We start from the raw sequence: 18,885 nt of genomic DNA on the forward strand, positions 1-18,885 counted from the left end.
GCCCCAAGCATTCATTTAACATGATGGGAAGAGGTGTGGAGGAGGCCTTGGCAGATCCAGCTCATATGGTTGCATGATCATTAGCACAGGGTTTAGAGATTTTTAGAAAAAGAATTTCAGGAAAGGGGAGCAAAAGTTTGATATTTACATAATAATTTTATACCTACTTTTTGAATCCTAGGATTCTAGGAACGTAGACAAAACCAAGTGTTCTACTGATGGCATAGAAAGATTTTTATTATCATAAATTTTATCCCTGTTTCTGGTCTTTCCTGGGGTTTGCTGAATTCACAGTAATATGTTATTTCAGAGCAATATATCAGCTATCTTCTACTTTATTTTTAAGACAGTGATAGTCTGGGAAATCTGTAATTTACAGTATAGGAGAAACCTCTCAAATTAAAAATCTAAAAGCCCACCAGCCCACACTGGGAAGACTGCCTTCTTTCATTCATTTATTCATGCCTCATATATTAGGCATATATTAGGCATCTGTCATGTGCCAAGGACTGTGTTAGCCGCTTGGGATACAAAGATGATTCCCCCTTCTCCAAAGAAACTCAAGGTTTGCTGTGGGAGACAGCTGGGGTACAGGCAGCTCGCCCAGACAGCACCGGGACAGAGGGGTGCATCGGTGCCACAAGAGGACTTGGGAGGGAGTTGGGTCCAGGTGTGGGACCTCAGGTGAGATTTTTTGGGAGGGAGTGACTTCTTAGCTAATTAGGGGTAGCATTCTGATGTTTCAAGCCTGAGGGAGAAGGTAGAACTTCTTCTCAGAAACCAGCTTGTGGGTGGAAGGAGGGGGTGTCTGACATTGGATTACCACTGGATAAAAATTTGGAGCAGAAATATCATTTCATTAATTCTTAGAAATTACAACCACAGGATGGTTGGCACCTGTTTATCTTTGTCAGTTTATTAGAGCTCAACTTTAGGAAGAAGAAACATCATGACAGGGTAGTATTAAGTACAGATGTTCAACATCCAAACAGTATATCTGATATTGAGTCTTTCAAAACCTGGGACAGTGTTTTCTATTGAGAGGTTTAAGATGATTTGTGATAAAATAAGGTTTTAAAAAGGAAAGTAGGAATCACCTCTACTGACAACTTTTCTGGGCCTGGACTCCCGTGTCTGTTAACAAGAATAACCCTAGCTGCTCTTCACACTGTCACAGACAGGTTGTCAGGACAAAGCAGGGTGACAGATGTGCTGTGCTGTAGACAACGTCCAAGACACCATTTTGAATATGCTCATTTATAAAATACAGATGGGTGCCAGCCTAAAGCAGAGTTATGTGTTTTTAAACTGATCAGTTGCCTCTGGCACCAATGTGCAACTTTGTAGCTACGACCAGGAAAACGAGGGTAAGACAGGTTTGGGGGAAAATATTTGCCTATAAAATAATGTTTTAATGGGAAAAGTCCTTACCAGAGGCCTAAACAAAGAGTAGTGAAGGTGGAAATAACCGTTCTGTTCTCTCAAGGAGGACATCCGTGTTGTTGATATGTTTGGAGGAAGATTGATATATACTATGCCAGATCTCTTTAGGATACCATGACACACAGAAGGAATAGCTGGTAAGGGTGATTCACAGTGGATGGATTCTGCTTCTGCTGATTAACTGGCTTTAGATGACCGGTGAGAGAATATCACTTCTTTCATTCATTCAGTAAATAGTTATTGACTAGCCACTATGTGCAAAGCAGTGTTGTAGATGCTCGGATTCTGCAGGAAATGAAAAAGATGAAAAATCCCTGAATTTGTAGAGCATTCATTTTACAGAAGGAAGAAAGATGATGAATGAAATAATAATAGGTAGGAGTGATGTGAGATGCTGATACAGTAGTAGGAAAGTGAAGCACAGAGGGGTTGGGATTAGTGGGGGTTGGATACAACCTAAACAGGGTGGTCGGAGAAGGCCTGTCTGAGAAGGGGAGGTTTGAACAAAGTTCAGCAGAGGCAAGAGGAGGAGCCATGAGACTGTAGAGGGAAGAGTTTCCGAGCAGGAGGATCAGCCAGTCCAGCCTGTGTGTTTGAGGAACAAAACCCAGAGGCCAGTGTGGTGAGACCATAATGAGTGAATGAATGAAAGTAGGGGGAGGCCATGTCTGAGAGGTAATGTGGATGAACAAGGATGTGACTGGGAGCTGGGGAGCAGAGGGGAGGCTCAGGCTCATGGAGGCAGCAAATGTTGAAGGTTCTTATGGGCCATTGTTAGGACTTTGGCATTTGTTCTGAGATGGGGAGCAAAGGAGGGACACAAATTAGGTTTTAACATAAACTCTTTGAAGGCTTTGCTGAAAATAGACTTCATGGAGCAAGAATTAAAATAGGAGGACTAGTTATGAGGCTTATTTTAAATCAATAAATATGAGTGTCTTCTACATGCCAGCCACTATTCTAGGCAGAGGGACCCAAAATGAACAAAGCGGACCATCCGCCTCCCTTGTGGCATTTACATTCTAGAGGGAGGGGACAAACAACAGAGAGCAAGTAAGTTAGTAAATTAGGGACCAGTAAGTACAGTGGACAAAAGTAACATGGGGAAGGGAGGTGGCATACCATCGCAGTATTGCAGGCAAGAGCTGCCAGTGACCTGAACCCATATAGGGGCAGTGCATTCTCAGTCGCTTCAGTCATGTCCAACTCTTTGCAATGCTATGGACTGTAGCCCACCAGGCTTCTCTGTCCATAGGATTCTCCAGGCAAGAATACGGGAGTGGGTACCATGCCCTCCTCCAGGGTATCTTCCAGACCCCGGCATTGAACCCATGGCTCCTGCGTTAGCAGGTGAACTCTTTACCACTGAGCCACCAGGGAAGCCCCTGGGGAGGCAGTAGGGGTGATGAGAAATATTTGAAAGGTAAAGGTGACAGCATTTACTGACATGTTAGATGTGAGTTGAGGAAAAAAAAACTGGAGATATCAGCAATGACACCTAGATTTTTGACCTGAGCAATTGGAAGGATGGAATTGCCATAAAGTGAGTTGAAAAAGTTACAGGAAGCGCAGTTCTGGGCAAGGGGTGGGCAAGTTTAGTTTGACCAAGTTATATTTGGAGAGGCCTATTAGGTATCTTGGGCTTCCCAGGTGGCTCAGTGGTAAAGAATATACATGCCAATGCCAGAGACGTGAGTTCGATCCCTGGATCAGAAAGATCCCTTGGAGGAGGAAATGGCAACCTACTCTAGTACTCTTGCCTGGAAAATCCCATGGACAGAGGAGCCTGGCAGGCTGCAGTCCATGGGGTGGCAAAAGAGTCAAATGCAACTGAGCATGCATCAATGCACGGTAGGTATTTTACTGGTGAAACTAATTATAATGACGTCCTACCTACTGCAGTTCTTTGCAGTGTACTGAGTTTGTCTACATGCACCATGTCATTAATTGGGAAGGGACTCCTTTTCAAACATGTAATAAAACAAATGGATATTCCTAAGAGTCCTAAGGACAACAGCTCAAGAATAGGCAAATCTCTCATTACATTTGGATCTGTTTGTGGTATGATAATTCAAAATGCACAATTCATTTTCTTAATTGCATTGTAAAATTCAATTTTTTATAATAGGTTGGCACCAAGAACATACTATAAAAATGGACTTTTCCAGAAAAGAAACTGAAGATTGGCATCATAGCCTAGAATTATAATGAAAAGAAAAAAAAACATTTTTGAATTATGATAGAAGATAAAACATGAATATTTTCCTTTTTAAAATTAATTAGGAACACAAAAACTCAATTTAAAAATGCATGAAAGACTTATAAACAGTTTTCTCCATCCTGTCTTAGCCATGAACTTTTGATTTTTTTAAACTAGAATTCTATTAAATTAGAAGCATGTAATAACAAGTTCCCCTTTTATTTTTATATCTCTGATGAATTTTGTATACATTCATTGTATGAATGAGTTTGAACCTGTTAATCAAGGATGTAATAATCTCTGACCGGGATTGAAATTTGCTAGTATAATAATTAACATATGTTCAGTGCCTTTTGGTTAGCAAAGCTCTTTACACATATGTTTTATCTCATTTCCAACTTCTTAAGACTCAGAAAGTTAGGATTTTATAGATAAGGAAACTGAGATTTGAGAATGGAATCTCGAATTTCCCAAGATTATAATCCCACAGTGTGCGTGGGCACTCAGTCACTCAGTCTCGTCCGACTCTTTTGCAACCCCATGGACTGTAGCCCACCAGGCTCCTTTGTCCATGGGATTCTCCAGGCAAGAACACTGAAGTGGGTTGCCATTTCCTTCTCCAGGGGATCTTCCTGACTCAGGGATCAAACCCATGTCTCCTGTGTCTCTTGCATTGCAGGCTGATTCTTTACTGCAATAAGCCATCTAGATGAAAAAGAATAATCCTATGGTCGCATGGTGCTAGCTCCTACTGTAGCCAAATTACAAAGCAATATGACATGATTTCTAGTTACCAGGGAACCACAAACTGCCTATTCTTGTCTGAAATTAATAACCCAACAAAATGTTGAGCTTTTATTAATACCAAGCACTTTAAAAATTGTTTTTTATGTTTTATCTTGTTTTAATCCTCACATTAATGCTGTGAAGTGCATACTTTGAAAAGTAAATACCTTAATTGAGAAACACAGGGTGTGAAGAGATAGATAACTTTCTCAAGATCACTCAGTCAGGTGTAGCAGCATCATGACTCACACCCAGCCACCTTGAACCTGCAGTTCATACACTTGGCCAGAGCATCCTTTGAGGATCTTCACTTTAGCCCAGTTTCCAAGTTTGCAGTGCAGATCCTACGGGAGAAGTACAAAGGAAGATACTAGTGGTCATTTATACTTCAGGGTGGATCAGTTTCCGTTGCTGAGAATAACTTTTTGTTAGCAGGGAAAGTAAAGAGAGCAGAAGGAAAGCGATAAGCAAAGAATAGCGAAAAGGTGGGAAAACAGTAGCTATTGCTAAAGGCAGATGTTCTTTGTTCCTTAGGGCTCTGCAGAGCTTGGACTGTTGATGAATGCTTAGAAGAATTACTCTCTTGAGTTTCCACCCAAATAATGACGGCTCTCTTTTTCATCAACACTTTTTTATGTTTAATTTTAATCAGTGATTGAATTTAGAACAAGTCAGTGAATATGTCATATACACAATTTTTAAATGATATAAGGACTGTATTTCCTTTCAGAGAAGAGCCAGTGGATAATGACAAGAGAGAATTTTTAAAAAGTTAGTGGCTTCCTTTCATAAAATAGTGTTTCTTTACTGGTACCTGGACTCTTCCTTTAGTTTTTAAATTTTTTAAAAAGTTTATATTCAGTGAAATTCACCCTTTGGTGTACAGTTCTATGAGCTTTTAAAACATCATAGATTCTTCCAACCAACACCACATACAGGATACTGAACAATTCCAGAGAGCTCCCTCCTTCTTCTTATCTACTCTTAAGTTAATGTCTGATGTTATTTAGTGCCAGGGAACATATTTTACTTTGATCTCTCTATTTCCACATTGAATTTTATTCTTCAGCCAGCACTGCTTCTATCCCCATTATATTTTAATTTTTTATATTCTTCTGAATCAGAAAGAAACCAGTTTAACTGCAGTATTTTAGGATATGATAATAGTGACATTTTCATATGGAAGAGGGAAAAGAATTATTCAATAAAGTATATTGGGATGACTGAGTAGCTATCCACAAAAAATAAAATTCATTATACCAAAATAAATTCCAGGTGGTACAAAAAAATATAATATGGAAATATTAAGCCTTAAAGTACCACAAAAACATAGGACAGACTTTTTTGAAATACTGAAATGAGAAAGACCTTTCAAATAATATAGAAAAGTATCTTGACATAATCTTGTTGAGTGTGTGAAAAATAGGCATTCTCCTATACTGTTAGAGGACTGTAAATTGGTTCAACCTCTTCAGAGGACTATTTTATTATATATATATTTATATATATAAATTTTAAATGTAAGTCATACATAGTGTTGGACATATGAGCAAAGATATACATCAAGTATTCGCTGCAACAGTGATTATAATAAAAGAGTGGGAGTGGAAGTGAAATTCGCTCAGTCATGTCCGACTCTTTGCGACCCCATGAACTATATAGTCCATGGAATTCTCTAGGCCAGAATACTGGAGTGGGTAGCCTTTCCCTTCTCCAGGGGATTCTTCCCAACCCAGGGATCGAAACCAAAATATCCAAATATCTACTAATATGATATACATTAGAAAACCCTTTGAAAAGAAGGATGGGGCTTCCCTGGTGGCTCAGTGGTAAAGAATCCGCCTGCCAATTGCAGGAGACACGGGTTCGATCCCTGATCCGGGAATATCCCACATGCCATGCCATGGGGAAACTGTTTGTGTGCCACAACTATTGAGCCTATCCTCTAGAGCTTGGGAGCTGCAACTGCTGAGCCCACGTGCCCTGGAGCCCATGCTCCACAACAAGAGAAGCCGCTGCAATGAGAATTCTGTGCTCTGCAGCTAGGGAGTAGCCCCCACTTGCCACAACTAGGGAAGAGCTCGCACAGCAACAAAGGCTCAGCACAGTCAGAAATAAAAATAAGTAAATAAATTAAAAATAAGAGTGGAAGTGAAGCTGCTCAGTTGTGTCCGACTCTTTGCGACCCCATGGACTATAGCCTACCAGGCTCTTCCATCCATGGGATTTTCCAGGCAAGAATACTGGAGTGGGGTGCCATTGCCTTCTCCAGGGGATCTTCCCGACCCAGGGATCGAACCCAGGTCTTCTGCACTGTAAGCAAACACTTTTACCATCTGAGCCACCAGGGAAGTCAAAAATAAGGATGGATGTATATGAATTCATGGAATAATCTTTGAGTTATATTAAGTTGTCAAAGGAGAGTGCTCAGAAACAGTATGTATAGAACATATACTACTATAGAGTGGGGGATGTATATATACACTTGATTGCAGTATTGAGGGATAGAAATTGCTTTGTTGGGAGGTTTTAAGTACCTTACCCAGTGAGAATAAAAGAGATTATTGAGTTTTAAAGCCCCTTTTATGTCAAATTTGATTTATTTACTTTTAAAAGTATCTTTCTAGTAAACTAAAATTTTTCTTTAAATCTCAATCACTAATTATAGTGACCAAAACTCACACAGTGGGGTCTGGTAAGGGGGTTGAAATGGGTGTGATCCAGAAAAGCCTTGGTAAGTTTTGTACATCTAGTTTTTAATTGCACTCACCTGAACTTTGGGTATGATAGCAAAAAATATGTGCTCTTTCTGGTGGAGAATTATATTCTTCTTCCCTCCCAGAGAGCATGGAATTTAGTACAAGGATAACATTTTTACCCTCAGTAGCCATTATTTGCTCACAAGTTCTGCTTCCCTGGTGGCTTAGAGGGTAAAGCGTCTGCCTGCAATGCAGGAGACCCAGGTTCAATCCCTGAGTCTGGAAGATCCCCTGGAGAAGGAAATGGCAACCCACTCCAGTACTGTTGCCTGGAAAATCCCATGGACGGAGGAGCCTTGTAGGCTACAGTCCATGGGGTCACAAAGAGTCGGACCCGACTGAGCGATGACACGTTCTGCTTTAGGAACCCCATTGGATACAAATGTACATGTGCTATCTTTAAGTTATAATTTTCGGTAAATACTTTTTTGCAGAGCATTTCTACTTTGTGTACAACCCAAATTTTTAATGTCTAACTGTGCAAAAGAAAAATAATTATTGCAAATTAGGCCCTTTGATAGGTGTTTTCATATGTATTAACCTTAGTTGCACGATTTTTATTTTAATCTGAAAAATTGGAATCGTTAGCCCTCTTTTTAAAAAGAGGAAACTGAGATTGAACCAGAATTCGAATCCAGGTCTACCACTTAACTATATTTCAAGATATGCCATTAAAAAAACCTTTTCTATTATTCTTATAAAAACTCCTGGGTACATTGAATTGGATGAAAAACAGAGGAACTCGTGAGCAGAAAAAATAAGAACTGAACTTTGTCAAGAAGAAATGAGTGACAAAAGAAAACAGATAATGGATGATCACGTTCCTTTGGGTTATTTAAGTTATCATAACCCATTCATGTCTTATTTTGCCTCAGTTTTTTCCTATTTCAAATGACAGAAATGACAGATGAGTTTTAAGATTTTCTTCATGAAGATAATATATGGCAATGCAATGTAGGAAAATTGACAAATATAGAAAAGTATTTTAAAAATTATATTCTCCTATAACCAACTACTAATTGACATTTTAGTCTGATTTTCTTCCCTTTTTTCAGTGCATTTCTCTGTGTATGCTTATATTCATATAAAATTATTGTGACCTACTGCATATAATATTTTCTAGGTTATTTTCTTAACTAGTATTTTACATCTTTTCTTACTTTATAAGGAAAAGCTAGGAAATGTTATTTTAAATAATTTTTACTTATTCTCCTACCACAGAACATTATCTTCCGTCCTTGCCTATGGAATATCCTCCAGCAAATCATCAAACATATATTTTTGTCCCCAACTTGAATAATTTTATCAGGATAGATTCTGGGATTGGAATCACTAGTGCAGATAGTATAGATATTTCCCTTGATATGCATTACCAAACTGCTTTTCAGAAAAGCTGTGCCAGTTTATACCCTTAGAAATTATATATGGATCTGATCATAACATTAACCCAGGAGAGATTTAAGTATTATTTTTTTATATTTGGGGTTTTCAGATTCTGTTTGTCTTTATTTAGGATTAAAAATTACTAGAAGGTATTTTGAAATCACTCATAATTCCAGTCTTTATAGATAATCACTTTCTGTGTATATTCTCCAGTCATTTTCTGTGCTTATTTTAAACATAACTGATCGTATGTATGTGTATATACATATATATAATTTTATAAACTAATTTTATTCATTTCATATTATAAGGATATCATGGTGTCATTATTATTTTAAAACATTTTTAATGACTGCAGTATTCTAACGTATGGATGAAACATCAATTTATCCATTGGTTCCAATTTGTTGCACTTATAAGTAATGCTGTAATGAACATCTTGGAGTGTAAGTCTTTATATGTGCTATTAAGTATTGGTTGAGAATATAGTCCCAGAAGTGGGTTTCCAAAGTTACACTGCCTTTGGAGAGGCTACAGAAGCCTTTCAAGAGGGAGGGATCCAATATATTGATCTTGGTTTCTTTTTTTAGTAAACCCCAGCTGAAGCCAGGGTTTATTCCCTGTGGCTCTTCAATATTACTTTCACCTGTGCCTACCATCTACGTGGTTGTTTTTGATCAATAGATATGTTCAGTTAAATAACACACAGCGTATACATAAAAATAAATGATATAGAATGTGGATCAGTCATTAGAAATAAATTGAAATGAACTGAAACAAAGCTGTATTCTGTCCTTTAAATCATTATGAAAAAGAATATTATAGGCAGTATAAATAGGTTGTTTACAGGAAATACTCATTGTTAAGTGCCTCTTCATTACACAGATTTTGGTAACAAAGTCAAAAGACGTCCAGTTTTTAAGTTGCTCTGATTCCCTTCTCTCTGTGTGCACACATGAATTTGTCTTATACCTTCCTCTCTGAACATATCATTCCAAATCATGATGTCATTTGAGCCCTACCCGCTATTAAGATCCCTAACACAAGTGGAGAGATCAGCAGAGCAAAGCCATCTGCCAAAACTGATTCTTTTCGTGACTTTTGTGAACTATTGACACATTAAACATTTCATGCAAATTGTTGCCATACATGTTAGGTAATGCTAATATATTAAAGTTCAAATTCTTTAGATTTTCAGGAAGAAGGCTTGTGGGTATGCTATTCCGTAATAATATACTAGCAATAAGTAGGTTTTAATTTCATGCCCTGAAGGCTGTCTTTTTTGTTGTTGGTAACTTGTTTGTACAGACAAAAGATCTGCAGAGATAATAGAATGAGGTAACTGACTTCACATACGTGATCAAAATAATGGAAATTCAATGTGGTTATCTTCTAGATTCCAAATATCTGGACAAAAATTGCAACATCCATTCAATCACGTGGGAATTTCCAAACCTCTGAATATTGGGTCATGTGTCAGCAAAGGCTAAATGTGTTTCTTTGGCATTATAATTACATTAATAATGCCAACCTAGGTCCTGTAAATTTGTCAATACCCATATATTTCTTCAAAGGAGAAAACATTCCAATATCCTCTAGCATTTTTTTTGTGACCTGGCAAGAAATAGTGCTGTTCAAGTTCCCAAATGAGTCAATTGTAATAGGTTTCATTTAGAAAGTACCCAATCTATTGTAGCTCAGTCAGTAAAGAATCTGCCTGCAGTATAGGAGACCCAGGTTTGAACCCTGGGTTGGGAAGATCCCCTGGAGAGGGAAATGGCAACCCACTCCAGTATCCTTGCCTGGAAAATCTCATGGGCAGTGGAGCCTGGTGGGCTGCAGTCCATGGGGTCGCAAAGAGTTGGGCACGACTGAGCGACTAATATTTTAATACTTAATCTATTTTCTAATAGTTTCTGCATTTGTTTTTTTACAAACGAAAGTTTTTTTTCACAGGGCTTTTAAAAAAATAGTATTGTAACATACGATAGTGCAGTTAAGATTCCAGGAATTATTTCACTTAGGTATTTAGTCACCTCACTGCTTCAATTTGCAACTGCATGCATTCTGATGCACAGTCAGGTGTCACTGATAAACGTTTAATAAACTTGCAGTTTGAAAACACAGGGATCTGTTCAAGTCTCCATTCCTAAACTTGTTCGGATGACTTTGGTCCAGTAACTAGCACATTCCTGGGCAGGTAGTGGAATCACAGTAAATCTAGCTGAATGAAATTGAATCTTTGTCTAGCGTTTTTAAAGAAAAATCCCCACATGTGAAAATGTCTTGAGTTTCTGAACACAAGACAACATGTGAAGTGCATGCTGATTTTGAGATAGGATGGGAAAGGTTTACAGTGTTAGGATGCCTAGTGTTCTTACGCTGTGCTGTGCTCGGTTTCTCAGTTGTGTCTGACTCTTTGTGACCCCGTGGACTGTAGGCTGCCAGGCTCCTCTGTCCATGGGGATTCTCCAGGCAAGAATACTGGAGTGGGTTGCCATGCCCTTCTCCAGGGGATCTTCCTGTCCCAGGGATCGAACCAAGATCTCCCTCATTGCAAGCAGATTCTTTACCATCTGAGCCACGAGGGAAGCCCCTAGTGGTCTTAATGGTGTTTAAAATTTGGTATCTTTGATTATTTTATAAATTATTTCTTCAAGAAGAATTCAGTGGACTTTTTCTCCTTCAATTTCAAACGTTCAAGTCCCCAATCCTCAACTTTTCATCTTCCAGACCGTATGGCAAAGTGTCATTTGCAACATCCCATCTTTTCTTCCTTCCCTCCACGATTGGCAGCCCCACCCTGCACCTCTGCTCCTTGGCTCCTGCATCTTCCTCTGTAACCCGCGGCTCATCTGAACTTGCCAACTAACATGTCTTTAACCGCCCGTCACGAAGGCCATCTCCTTCTCCTCTACAAAGCTTTTCCTGTTCCCCCTGCCAGGTGTCACTTTTCTGTCCTTAAACACCCCACCGATTTTTATGTATATTACTTTTAGGCACTCATATTTTCACTTTCTGTACTCATCTCTCCCCACTAGACGCTAACATTTCAGGGATAGCAGTGTGTCTGGCTCATCTTTTTATCTCCCATAAAACTCAGCATAGAGTCTGGCACGGAGGAAGTGTTTACATGAGAGCAAGAGAGAGACAAAGAGAGAGAGGAAAAATAGGAATACATAAGATATTTCTCCTTGATGCACCGCAACAGTTAGAATTGGTAGAGTTTGAGGGAATGAGGAACTGGGCATTCCCTCCTTTTAGATTAAGAGAATGAGAAATTGGATATTCCTTCCTTTTAGATAGTTGGCATCTCTCATGAACAGAACACAAACTTCTCTTCAAACTTTGTGTCTGCCAGGGTTTAGGGGACTTTGTTGCTTCCTGTGTCTGGAAATAAATTCAGAATGTCAGAACTAACAAGGACGTAGTGTATAGCACAGGAAATTATACTCAGTATCTTGCAATAGCCTATAATGGAAAAGTATCTAAGAAATTATTTATTTATGTATATATACATACACATACACACACACACACAAATGGATCATGTTGCTATAAACCTGAAACTATTAATAAAACAACAGTGTAAATCTATTGTATTTCAATAAAAAAAATTTTTTTAAGACAAATATCTAAGACACACACACACATAAAAAGAAAATCAAAATACACTAGCTCTCTTACATTATCTTTTCTGCCAGGGTTCCTCACTGGGTCATGCCCTTCTCTCCCACCCCAGCAGAGGAGCTGGGTGCCTCTGTCCTCAGGCTGGTGAGCCCCAGCACTCAGCCTCCTGGTGGCCACTCTATGACACTGGAGAGGGCTTCCTCCAAAGGGTTGCTCTCCTTTCACACCCTGGCTCTACACAGAAATCTGTAATTTTCTCTCTTGTTTTCCAGTGATGACACACAGTTCAGTTCAGTTCAGTCACTCAGTCGTGTCCAACTCTTTGCGACCCCATGAATCAAAGCACACCAGGCCTCCCTGTCCATCACCAACTCCCGGAGTTCACTCAGACTCACGTCCATCGAGTCAGTGATGCCATCCAGCCATTTCATCCTCTGTCGTCCCCTTCTCCTCCTGCCCCCAGTTCCTCCCAGCATCAGAGTCTTTTCCAATGAGTCAACTCTTCGCATGAGGTGGCCAAAGTACTGGAGTTTCAGCTTCAGCATCATTCCCTCCAAAGAAATCCCAGGGCTGATCTCCTTTAGAATGGATTGGTTGGATCTCCTTGCAGTCCAAGGAACTCTCAAGAGTCTTCTCCAACACCACAGTTCAAAAGCATCAATTCTTCGGTGCTCAGCTTTCTTCACAGTCCAACTCTCACATCCATACATGACCACTGGAAAAACCATAGCCTTGACTAAACGGACCTTTGTTGGCAAAGTAATGTCTCTGCTTTTCAGGGGTTGCTAAATTTGAATTAGATCTTGAATCTGGCTGCCTACTTTCAAAACAAGCTGATGCACTCACATTTTCTAGTTTGTGAGATTTGAGTGGTTTTACTAATACTGTTTTCATCTTAAAGAAACCATCAACTGACATTGGTACAGATATTTTAATGTCTCAGTATCTTGTTTTGCAGTCATATTTTTCCCCCAAAACAGGAAAGCTCAAACTATCTTTTATTCAGAACAGTTGGACCACTTTTTTAGCCCTACGATCAGCTTATGATTGTTGGGTCAAGGCTATTCCAAATTCCAAACTGATTCATCTGGAAACTCGTGATTCCTCTATTCGGTCACCTCCCTTATTCCTTCTTATTCAGAGGCAAAAAAAAAAAAAAAACAGATAACCTGGGAACAACAAAAGTTGGACTCACAGGCAGTCAGTTACATCCATTTCTGAGAACATAGAAGCTGTTCTTCCAGGGAACACCTGCCCAGTTGTAAAGAGCAAAGCTAACGGGTGATCTCAGCCACTCTGCCTGGCCATCCTACAATCTCCCTAGAGATAGATTCCAGTATTCGCAGAGGCTCAATTGCATATAAAGAAAGAATTGTTCATGAACTGTTTTGCAGTTGCTCATACTGAGGCCTGACTTGTACTGCCTAACTGAAGGATTTTAGAATTAGCAATGCATATGGTAAGTGGGCAACACAGCAGGATATGGGATCAGATTCTGACTTGAAATTTTGATACTTACCTCTGTGGCTAAGGCTAGGACTCTTGGATAATCTGAAGTAATACATAGGAAGAGAAAAAATATGATCAGATTAGCCCATATAAGAGCTGGCAGGTGTTTATTATAGAAATGTTTTTTCATAAGGCTAGGAAAATGGACCATGATGCTGCTGCTCATGTAGGTCAAATGGCTGCTAAAAAAAGCAAACACTTTCTGTTTCCAAAGCAGACAACTAATCAATACTTTGATTTCTAATAGTCATGTTTGTCATGAGGACTTTTACAATGAGGTTATATAAGCAAATTGATTTCCCGGTTGACTTTATCAGGAAATCATCAAATGCCCCTGAATCTTCCCACCAGAGTTCTAAAAAATACCTGATAATTTCTTCCCAGAAAATTATTTTCTGGACTTACTGATTTTCTGAAGCTCCTTCTGCAACATTTGATTGTTGCTGTAAAGAGACAAAAATTATAATTAAGACAGATAATGAATGTAATATAAGAGCATAGTAAGCACAGTTGTATTTAATTAATTACCATATAGCCCCCTTTACTTCATTTTATATTCATGTTGAAAGCACTTAACTGGGCATATGTAATTGATTCACCATGACATATATGATTGTTTCAGAAAGTTTCAACTGAGGCTTTTGTTCAACAGGATAACTCCCTCATTCCACTGATTCTTTGGGAAAAATCAAATTCACCCTATGTCATATCATCTCTGGAACTGCATCCTGTTATAGGTGAACACTCTGCTTATTGAAACTACAGTAATGGAAGACAAGCCAGACTTTCTTTCTTCCTTCCCTTGTTCTTCCTGTATCCTTGATTTTTCCGAGAATCAACTTTCTATAGAATAAGTTTCCCTGAGCACCTTTTGTCCCATTCAGTGACGTGGATACTCCAAAACATCCAGATCTTTATAGTTGTAATATCTTTTTTTTTTTTTTAAGGCAAACACCTTACCACCTCTCTCAGCATAGCTCTTAAAAAACAACAACAACAACAACAACAACAACAACAACTTTGGAGCAGTTTTAATAGCCTATGAGAGCATTAAGGGCCTCCTGGGATGTTTGGTCTCCTGACTGAAGAAGAAACAAGAGCCAATTGTTAGTCTCATGGTAATTTTGAGTGGCTCAATTATTTAGATGCTAAACCTCCTTTCAAAATGGCAAAATTTATGTCTGACAAAAATATTAAATAGAGAATGAAATGTAATACAGACCTTTCCAGATTTAGTGCTATGTAGGAGACCTGGGTTTGATCCCTGGGTTGGAAAGATCCTCTGGAGAAGGGAATGGCTACCCACTCCACTATTCTGGCCTGGAGAATCCCATGAACCAAGGAGCCTGGCAGGCTACAGTCCATGGGGTCATAAAGAGTCGGACACAACTGAGAGACAAGCACTTTTATGGTAAGTGAAGACCTATCTTCACACAAAAAATAAAAGAAAAAAAAGCATATGTTCCCTAGGATCAGCCAGCATGCTTGCTGGGATGTCACCAGTACAGTCAAGTCTTCACAGGAAATCCTGTGTATATCTGTGATGATCAGTGCAGGCATGCACACACAGCTTTGCTAGGACCATCACACCAAGGCCTTACGGTTCAGCATTTGTCATCAGTCACTTCACCCTTAGAACCGTAACTTACTCTTCATGCCTTTTTGTTCCTTCTCAACCTGCCTACCTATGCACGTGTAGAAAATACTTTTTTCCCTCCTAATTGCTAATAGGCTTAACAGGTTATTTTATCGACAAGTGTCCTCCTTCTCTCTCCCACATCCTCTTTGTGCCCTAGGAGCAGATAAATTCACTATCAGGTGATTATAGCCCATCATTTTCAGTATAAAACTTTCTGTTAAGACTTTTGAAAGTGCATCAAAGTAGAGCAATAGGCTGAATGAAACCATTAATAAAGAATATTTGACTGAGCTTTTTAAAAAGTAAATTTCCCCATAGCAATGAGTGAGAGGCACATACAGAATAACTAAATGTATTTTTCAAATCTGTACAGGTTAATCTGACAGGATGGGCTGGGGAAGAAATCAGTTGCTAGACAGTATAATGTATCATACAATCAGATCATTTTAGATAAAGCTATTATAGGACAAATTCTTCTCAAACAAATACTACAGCCACAAAAAAGTTTCTTCTTAATAGATATCCGGGGACCCTTTTATTCCTCTTCTGTTCCAGCACAACCATAATACATGACCATCACAGCGCTGCGTGGGTGACTTACTTCTAAGACCAATAGGACTTGGGCCAGATTGGTTGGAAATTTTGTCTCTGGATGTGTTTAACAAGGGAAACAAGAAGTCTGAGCAGTTTTCTGTAAAACAGAAAATCAAAGGAAGAGAGGCAGATGATGTTAATGCACGGGAAAATATCTGGCAAAGGAACTTGGTATTATCCCTTCAATTATTTGTGTTTTTTAAAAAGTGCAAATCCTTTTCATCTTTTAGATAGTGCATGTCTTGTGTTAGTCCAGAAAACTTAGGCTTTTTACAAGTATGGTTAAGAAATTTGAAATCAAGTAATTGTCTAAAAATTCTAGTAAAGAAAGACTATGAATAAATCCTTGGAGTTTGTGGTTAAGAGGTGAATTGAAGGACACCAGAAAAAAAATGTCCATTTGTATATATGAGCCAACGAAACACTAAAACTACAGAATGTTTTCTCTGTAGAGTGAAGCTCTTCAATATAAGTATAAAAACCAGCAACAGAACATTTATGTACTGTGAAAAGTATAGTAGGCTGAAGTGTGGTACCTGAGGTTCCAGGTTTACATGGGGTCTTGATGGTCTGTGCCTGAACAGAAAGGTTCTAGGATGGGAAGACTACAAATGTTAATACTGTAAGCACATTTTGTGATCGTAAAATTCTAGACACCCCACTAAGCCTGTAAAGCCAGTGTCCTCTAGATGGTTTTCCACCACCTTTCTGGAGAACCCAGTCCCTTTGTAAAGACTCTAATATTGTATTTAGAGATAGAGGAACAGGAACATCCCATGATCTTTAGGACGGTAATAGTGTGAAAAGCAAGATTGTAAAGTGAACTGCTTTCCTCCCCTTTCTACCTAATTTCTTCCTCCTGTGCTTTTAAAGACTAGGATATCTCTTTCTGGCCCCAGAACTCATGTTTCACTCAGAAAATATACTTTGCAAATGTCCTGCATGTTCTAATTTGTATGACGGAAGGAGAAAAGAGCTCATCTGAGCACCAGTTTGACGCCGTTTTACTCCAGCAGTCTTTGGAAGCCAACCCCCGTTCCTTTCGGACTGTCTGAAATGCCCTCGCTAGCTAGGTCCCTCTGCTAGCTGCAGTGTTTGCACATTTCCTTGTTAATCAGCTGCGTAGGCTCGGAGACTGTGTGTTTTGGTGTTGTCTGCGTGTGCAATCTCGTGCCGCTTCCTGAACGCATGTGTCCCTTCCCTTCACAGCCTATTCGACACCCAGCACCTCCCCCGCAAACCGATTCGTCAGTGTTGGACCACGGGATCCAAGCTTTGTAAATATCCCTCAACAGACACAGGTGGGCCGCTCTCATCTTTTCTGTATGTGGTGCAGCTTGTTTTATTCATCAGGTGCATTGTAACTCATCTTTCGCCACCACAGGCTGCGTTTCCCAGTCCCTGTTCCTCCCTTTACCTCCCCACCCCACCCCCCACCCCCATCCCCCGACCTTGTCCCGGCCCTTCAGCCACCTTTCCATGTGTTCTCAGAAATCATGGAAAACAGTGCCTGCAATTTTTGTTTCTTGTATTGAGGGGGTAGAAGAGGAGGGTTTCTGTGCCAGACCTGCTTTTGCTATGGGAAGAAAATTTTCCCAGGGCTGGATAGAGTGTGCTCCCTCTTTTAGGAATCCGTGTCTCCGCGTGTGAGCAGACAGAAGTAGGCCCCTTATTGAACCTGGAAAGTAAACTCTGCTTGCCAGTGACATCAGAGTGCATGCTAGGAGTGGGGGGCCAGCCACTCTTCTGTACTCGTTATAGGGTCCCCAGGACCCTGACAGTCTTTCTAAGAGAAAGGAAAAGAAAGAGTTCCTGAGCCCTGTTAAGTTGCTGGTATTGGTGCAGAAATAGGAGGTATTTGTTACTGGCTGTGCTGGCCCCAGTGGGGTGGGAGGGGATGGATGTGAATTAATGTCATGTTTTGAGGTAGGTGATTGAAAAAAATAGAGTTTGCCAGGACATCTAGAGTTTGTTTTTCAGTAGATGTGTTTTGTGCTAGTATAGGTCAAGGAGAAAGTCTCGCTTTTAAAAGTTTTGAAATAGCTGCTGTGAATTGAGAAACACTGAAAGACTTTTAGAATTCCAGGGTAGTAGCTATAAAGATACTTAGAGATTTGTAAAATAGAATTAGATACAAGTTTTAGAAGAAGCTCCTCTCTCATTTCTTAACTAGAATGTGACTGTATATTATCAGAATTGACATAAAGAAAATGTTTTCCCTTTGAGGTTCTGTTCAACACAGTGTTTGAAAAAATTCTCCAAGATGTTTTGTGCATGTGCTGTGGTGTACAATCTCCAGATGCCTAATTTCTAACTATTCATCTTTGTTTGTAACACTATGAGCAGGTGCTTATGAACGAAATAGATTTGCTTTCCTGGGTCCATTTGCTTTCTTTGTAAAAGATTTTAGTTTATTGCTGTGTCGACAGTGCGGGTTAAACAGCATTGCATCTGAAGCCTTCCTACACTGAAGCAGGGTCACAGAAAGTACAGCCTGGGAGGAGGCAGCTGTAAGGAGAGGGGAAGCAAAGAGGGGAGGAAAAAAGTTAACTCTTGGATTTCCCACTTCTGCTGTTTCTTCTGAAACTGGCAAGGGAGGGAAGGGGAGGAGGGGGCAGGTGCATCGGCATCCGGGATTAACATTGCCTGTTCCATACTCCCCACAAAATTGTTCAAGTTTATTGCTTACTTTCCCACACCTTCAAATACTTAACTGCTGAATTTGAAGTGGAATAATTACCTCAGATGCATTAAAGTAGAACATTTCTTGTACATTTGTCTTACATGGACAAATTCAATGAGAAGGGAAAAATTGGGGACAGTAGCTTTATATTGGATGATTTCTTTTCTCAAAGCACCAGTGGGCTCAGGTTACTTCATTAGGAACCTCAAAAATGCAGTTTGGAAATGCCCTGTGTGTATTTCACATAGTGTTTTTTTAC

The 18,885-nt window shown here is 39.6% G+C and overlaps 1 protein-coding gene across 3 annotated transcripts in view; it reads left to right on the forward strand.

Annotated features, from left to right (window-relative positions):
* Positions 1 to 18,885, forward strand: part of NFIA (nuclear factor I A) — a 401,134-nt gene that overhangs the window by 341,632 nt on the left and 40,617 nt on the right. For 2 of the 3 annotated variants that reach the window (XM_005678336.3, XM_005678337.3), the window contains exon 10: positions 17,153 to 17,244. The exons of the other annotated variant lie outside the window; for it this stretch is intronic. In XM_005678336.3, the coding sequence (XP_005678393.3) occupies positions 17,153 to 17,244 (92 nt within the window). The remainder of the gene's footprint in view (positions 1 to 17,152; positions 17,245 to 18,885) is intronic. 3 annotated transcript variants of the gene reach the window in all.

This window comes from Capra hircus, chromosome 3 (assembly GCF_001704415.2).
Source record: "Capra hircus breed San Clemente chromosome 3, ASM170441v1, whole genome shotgun sequence".
NCBI lineage: Eukaryota > Metazoa > Chordata > Mammalia > Artiodactyla > Bovidae > Capra > Capra hircus.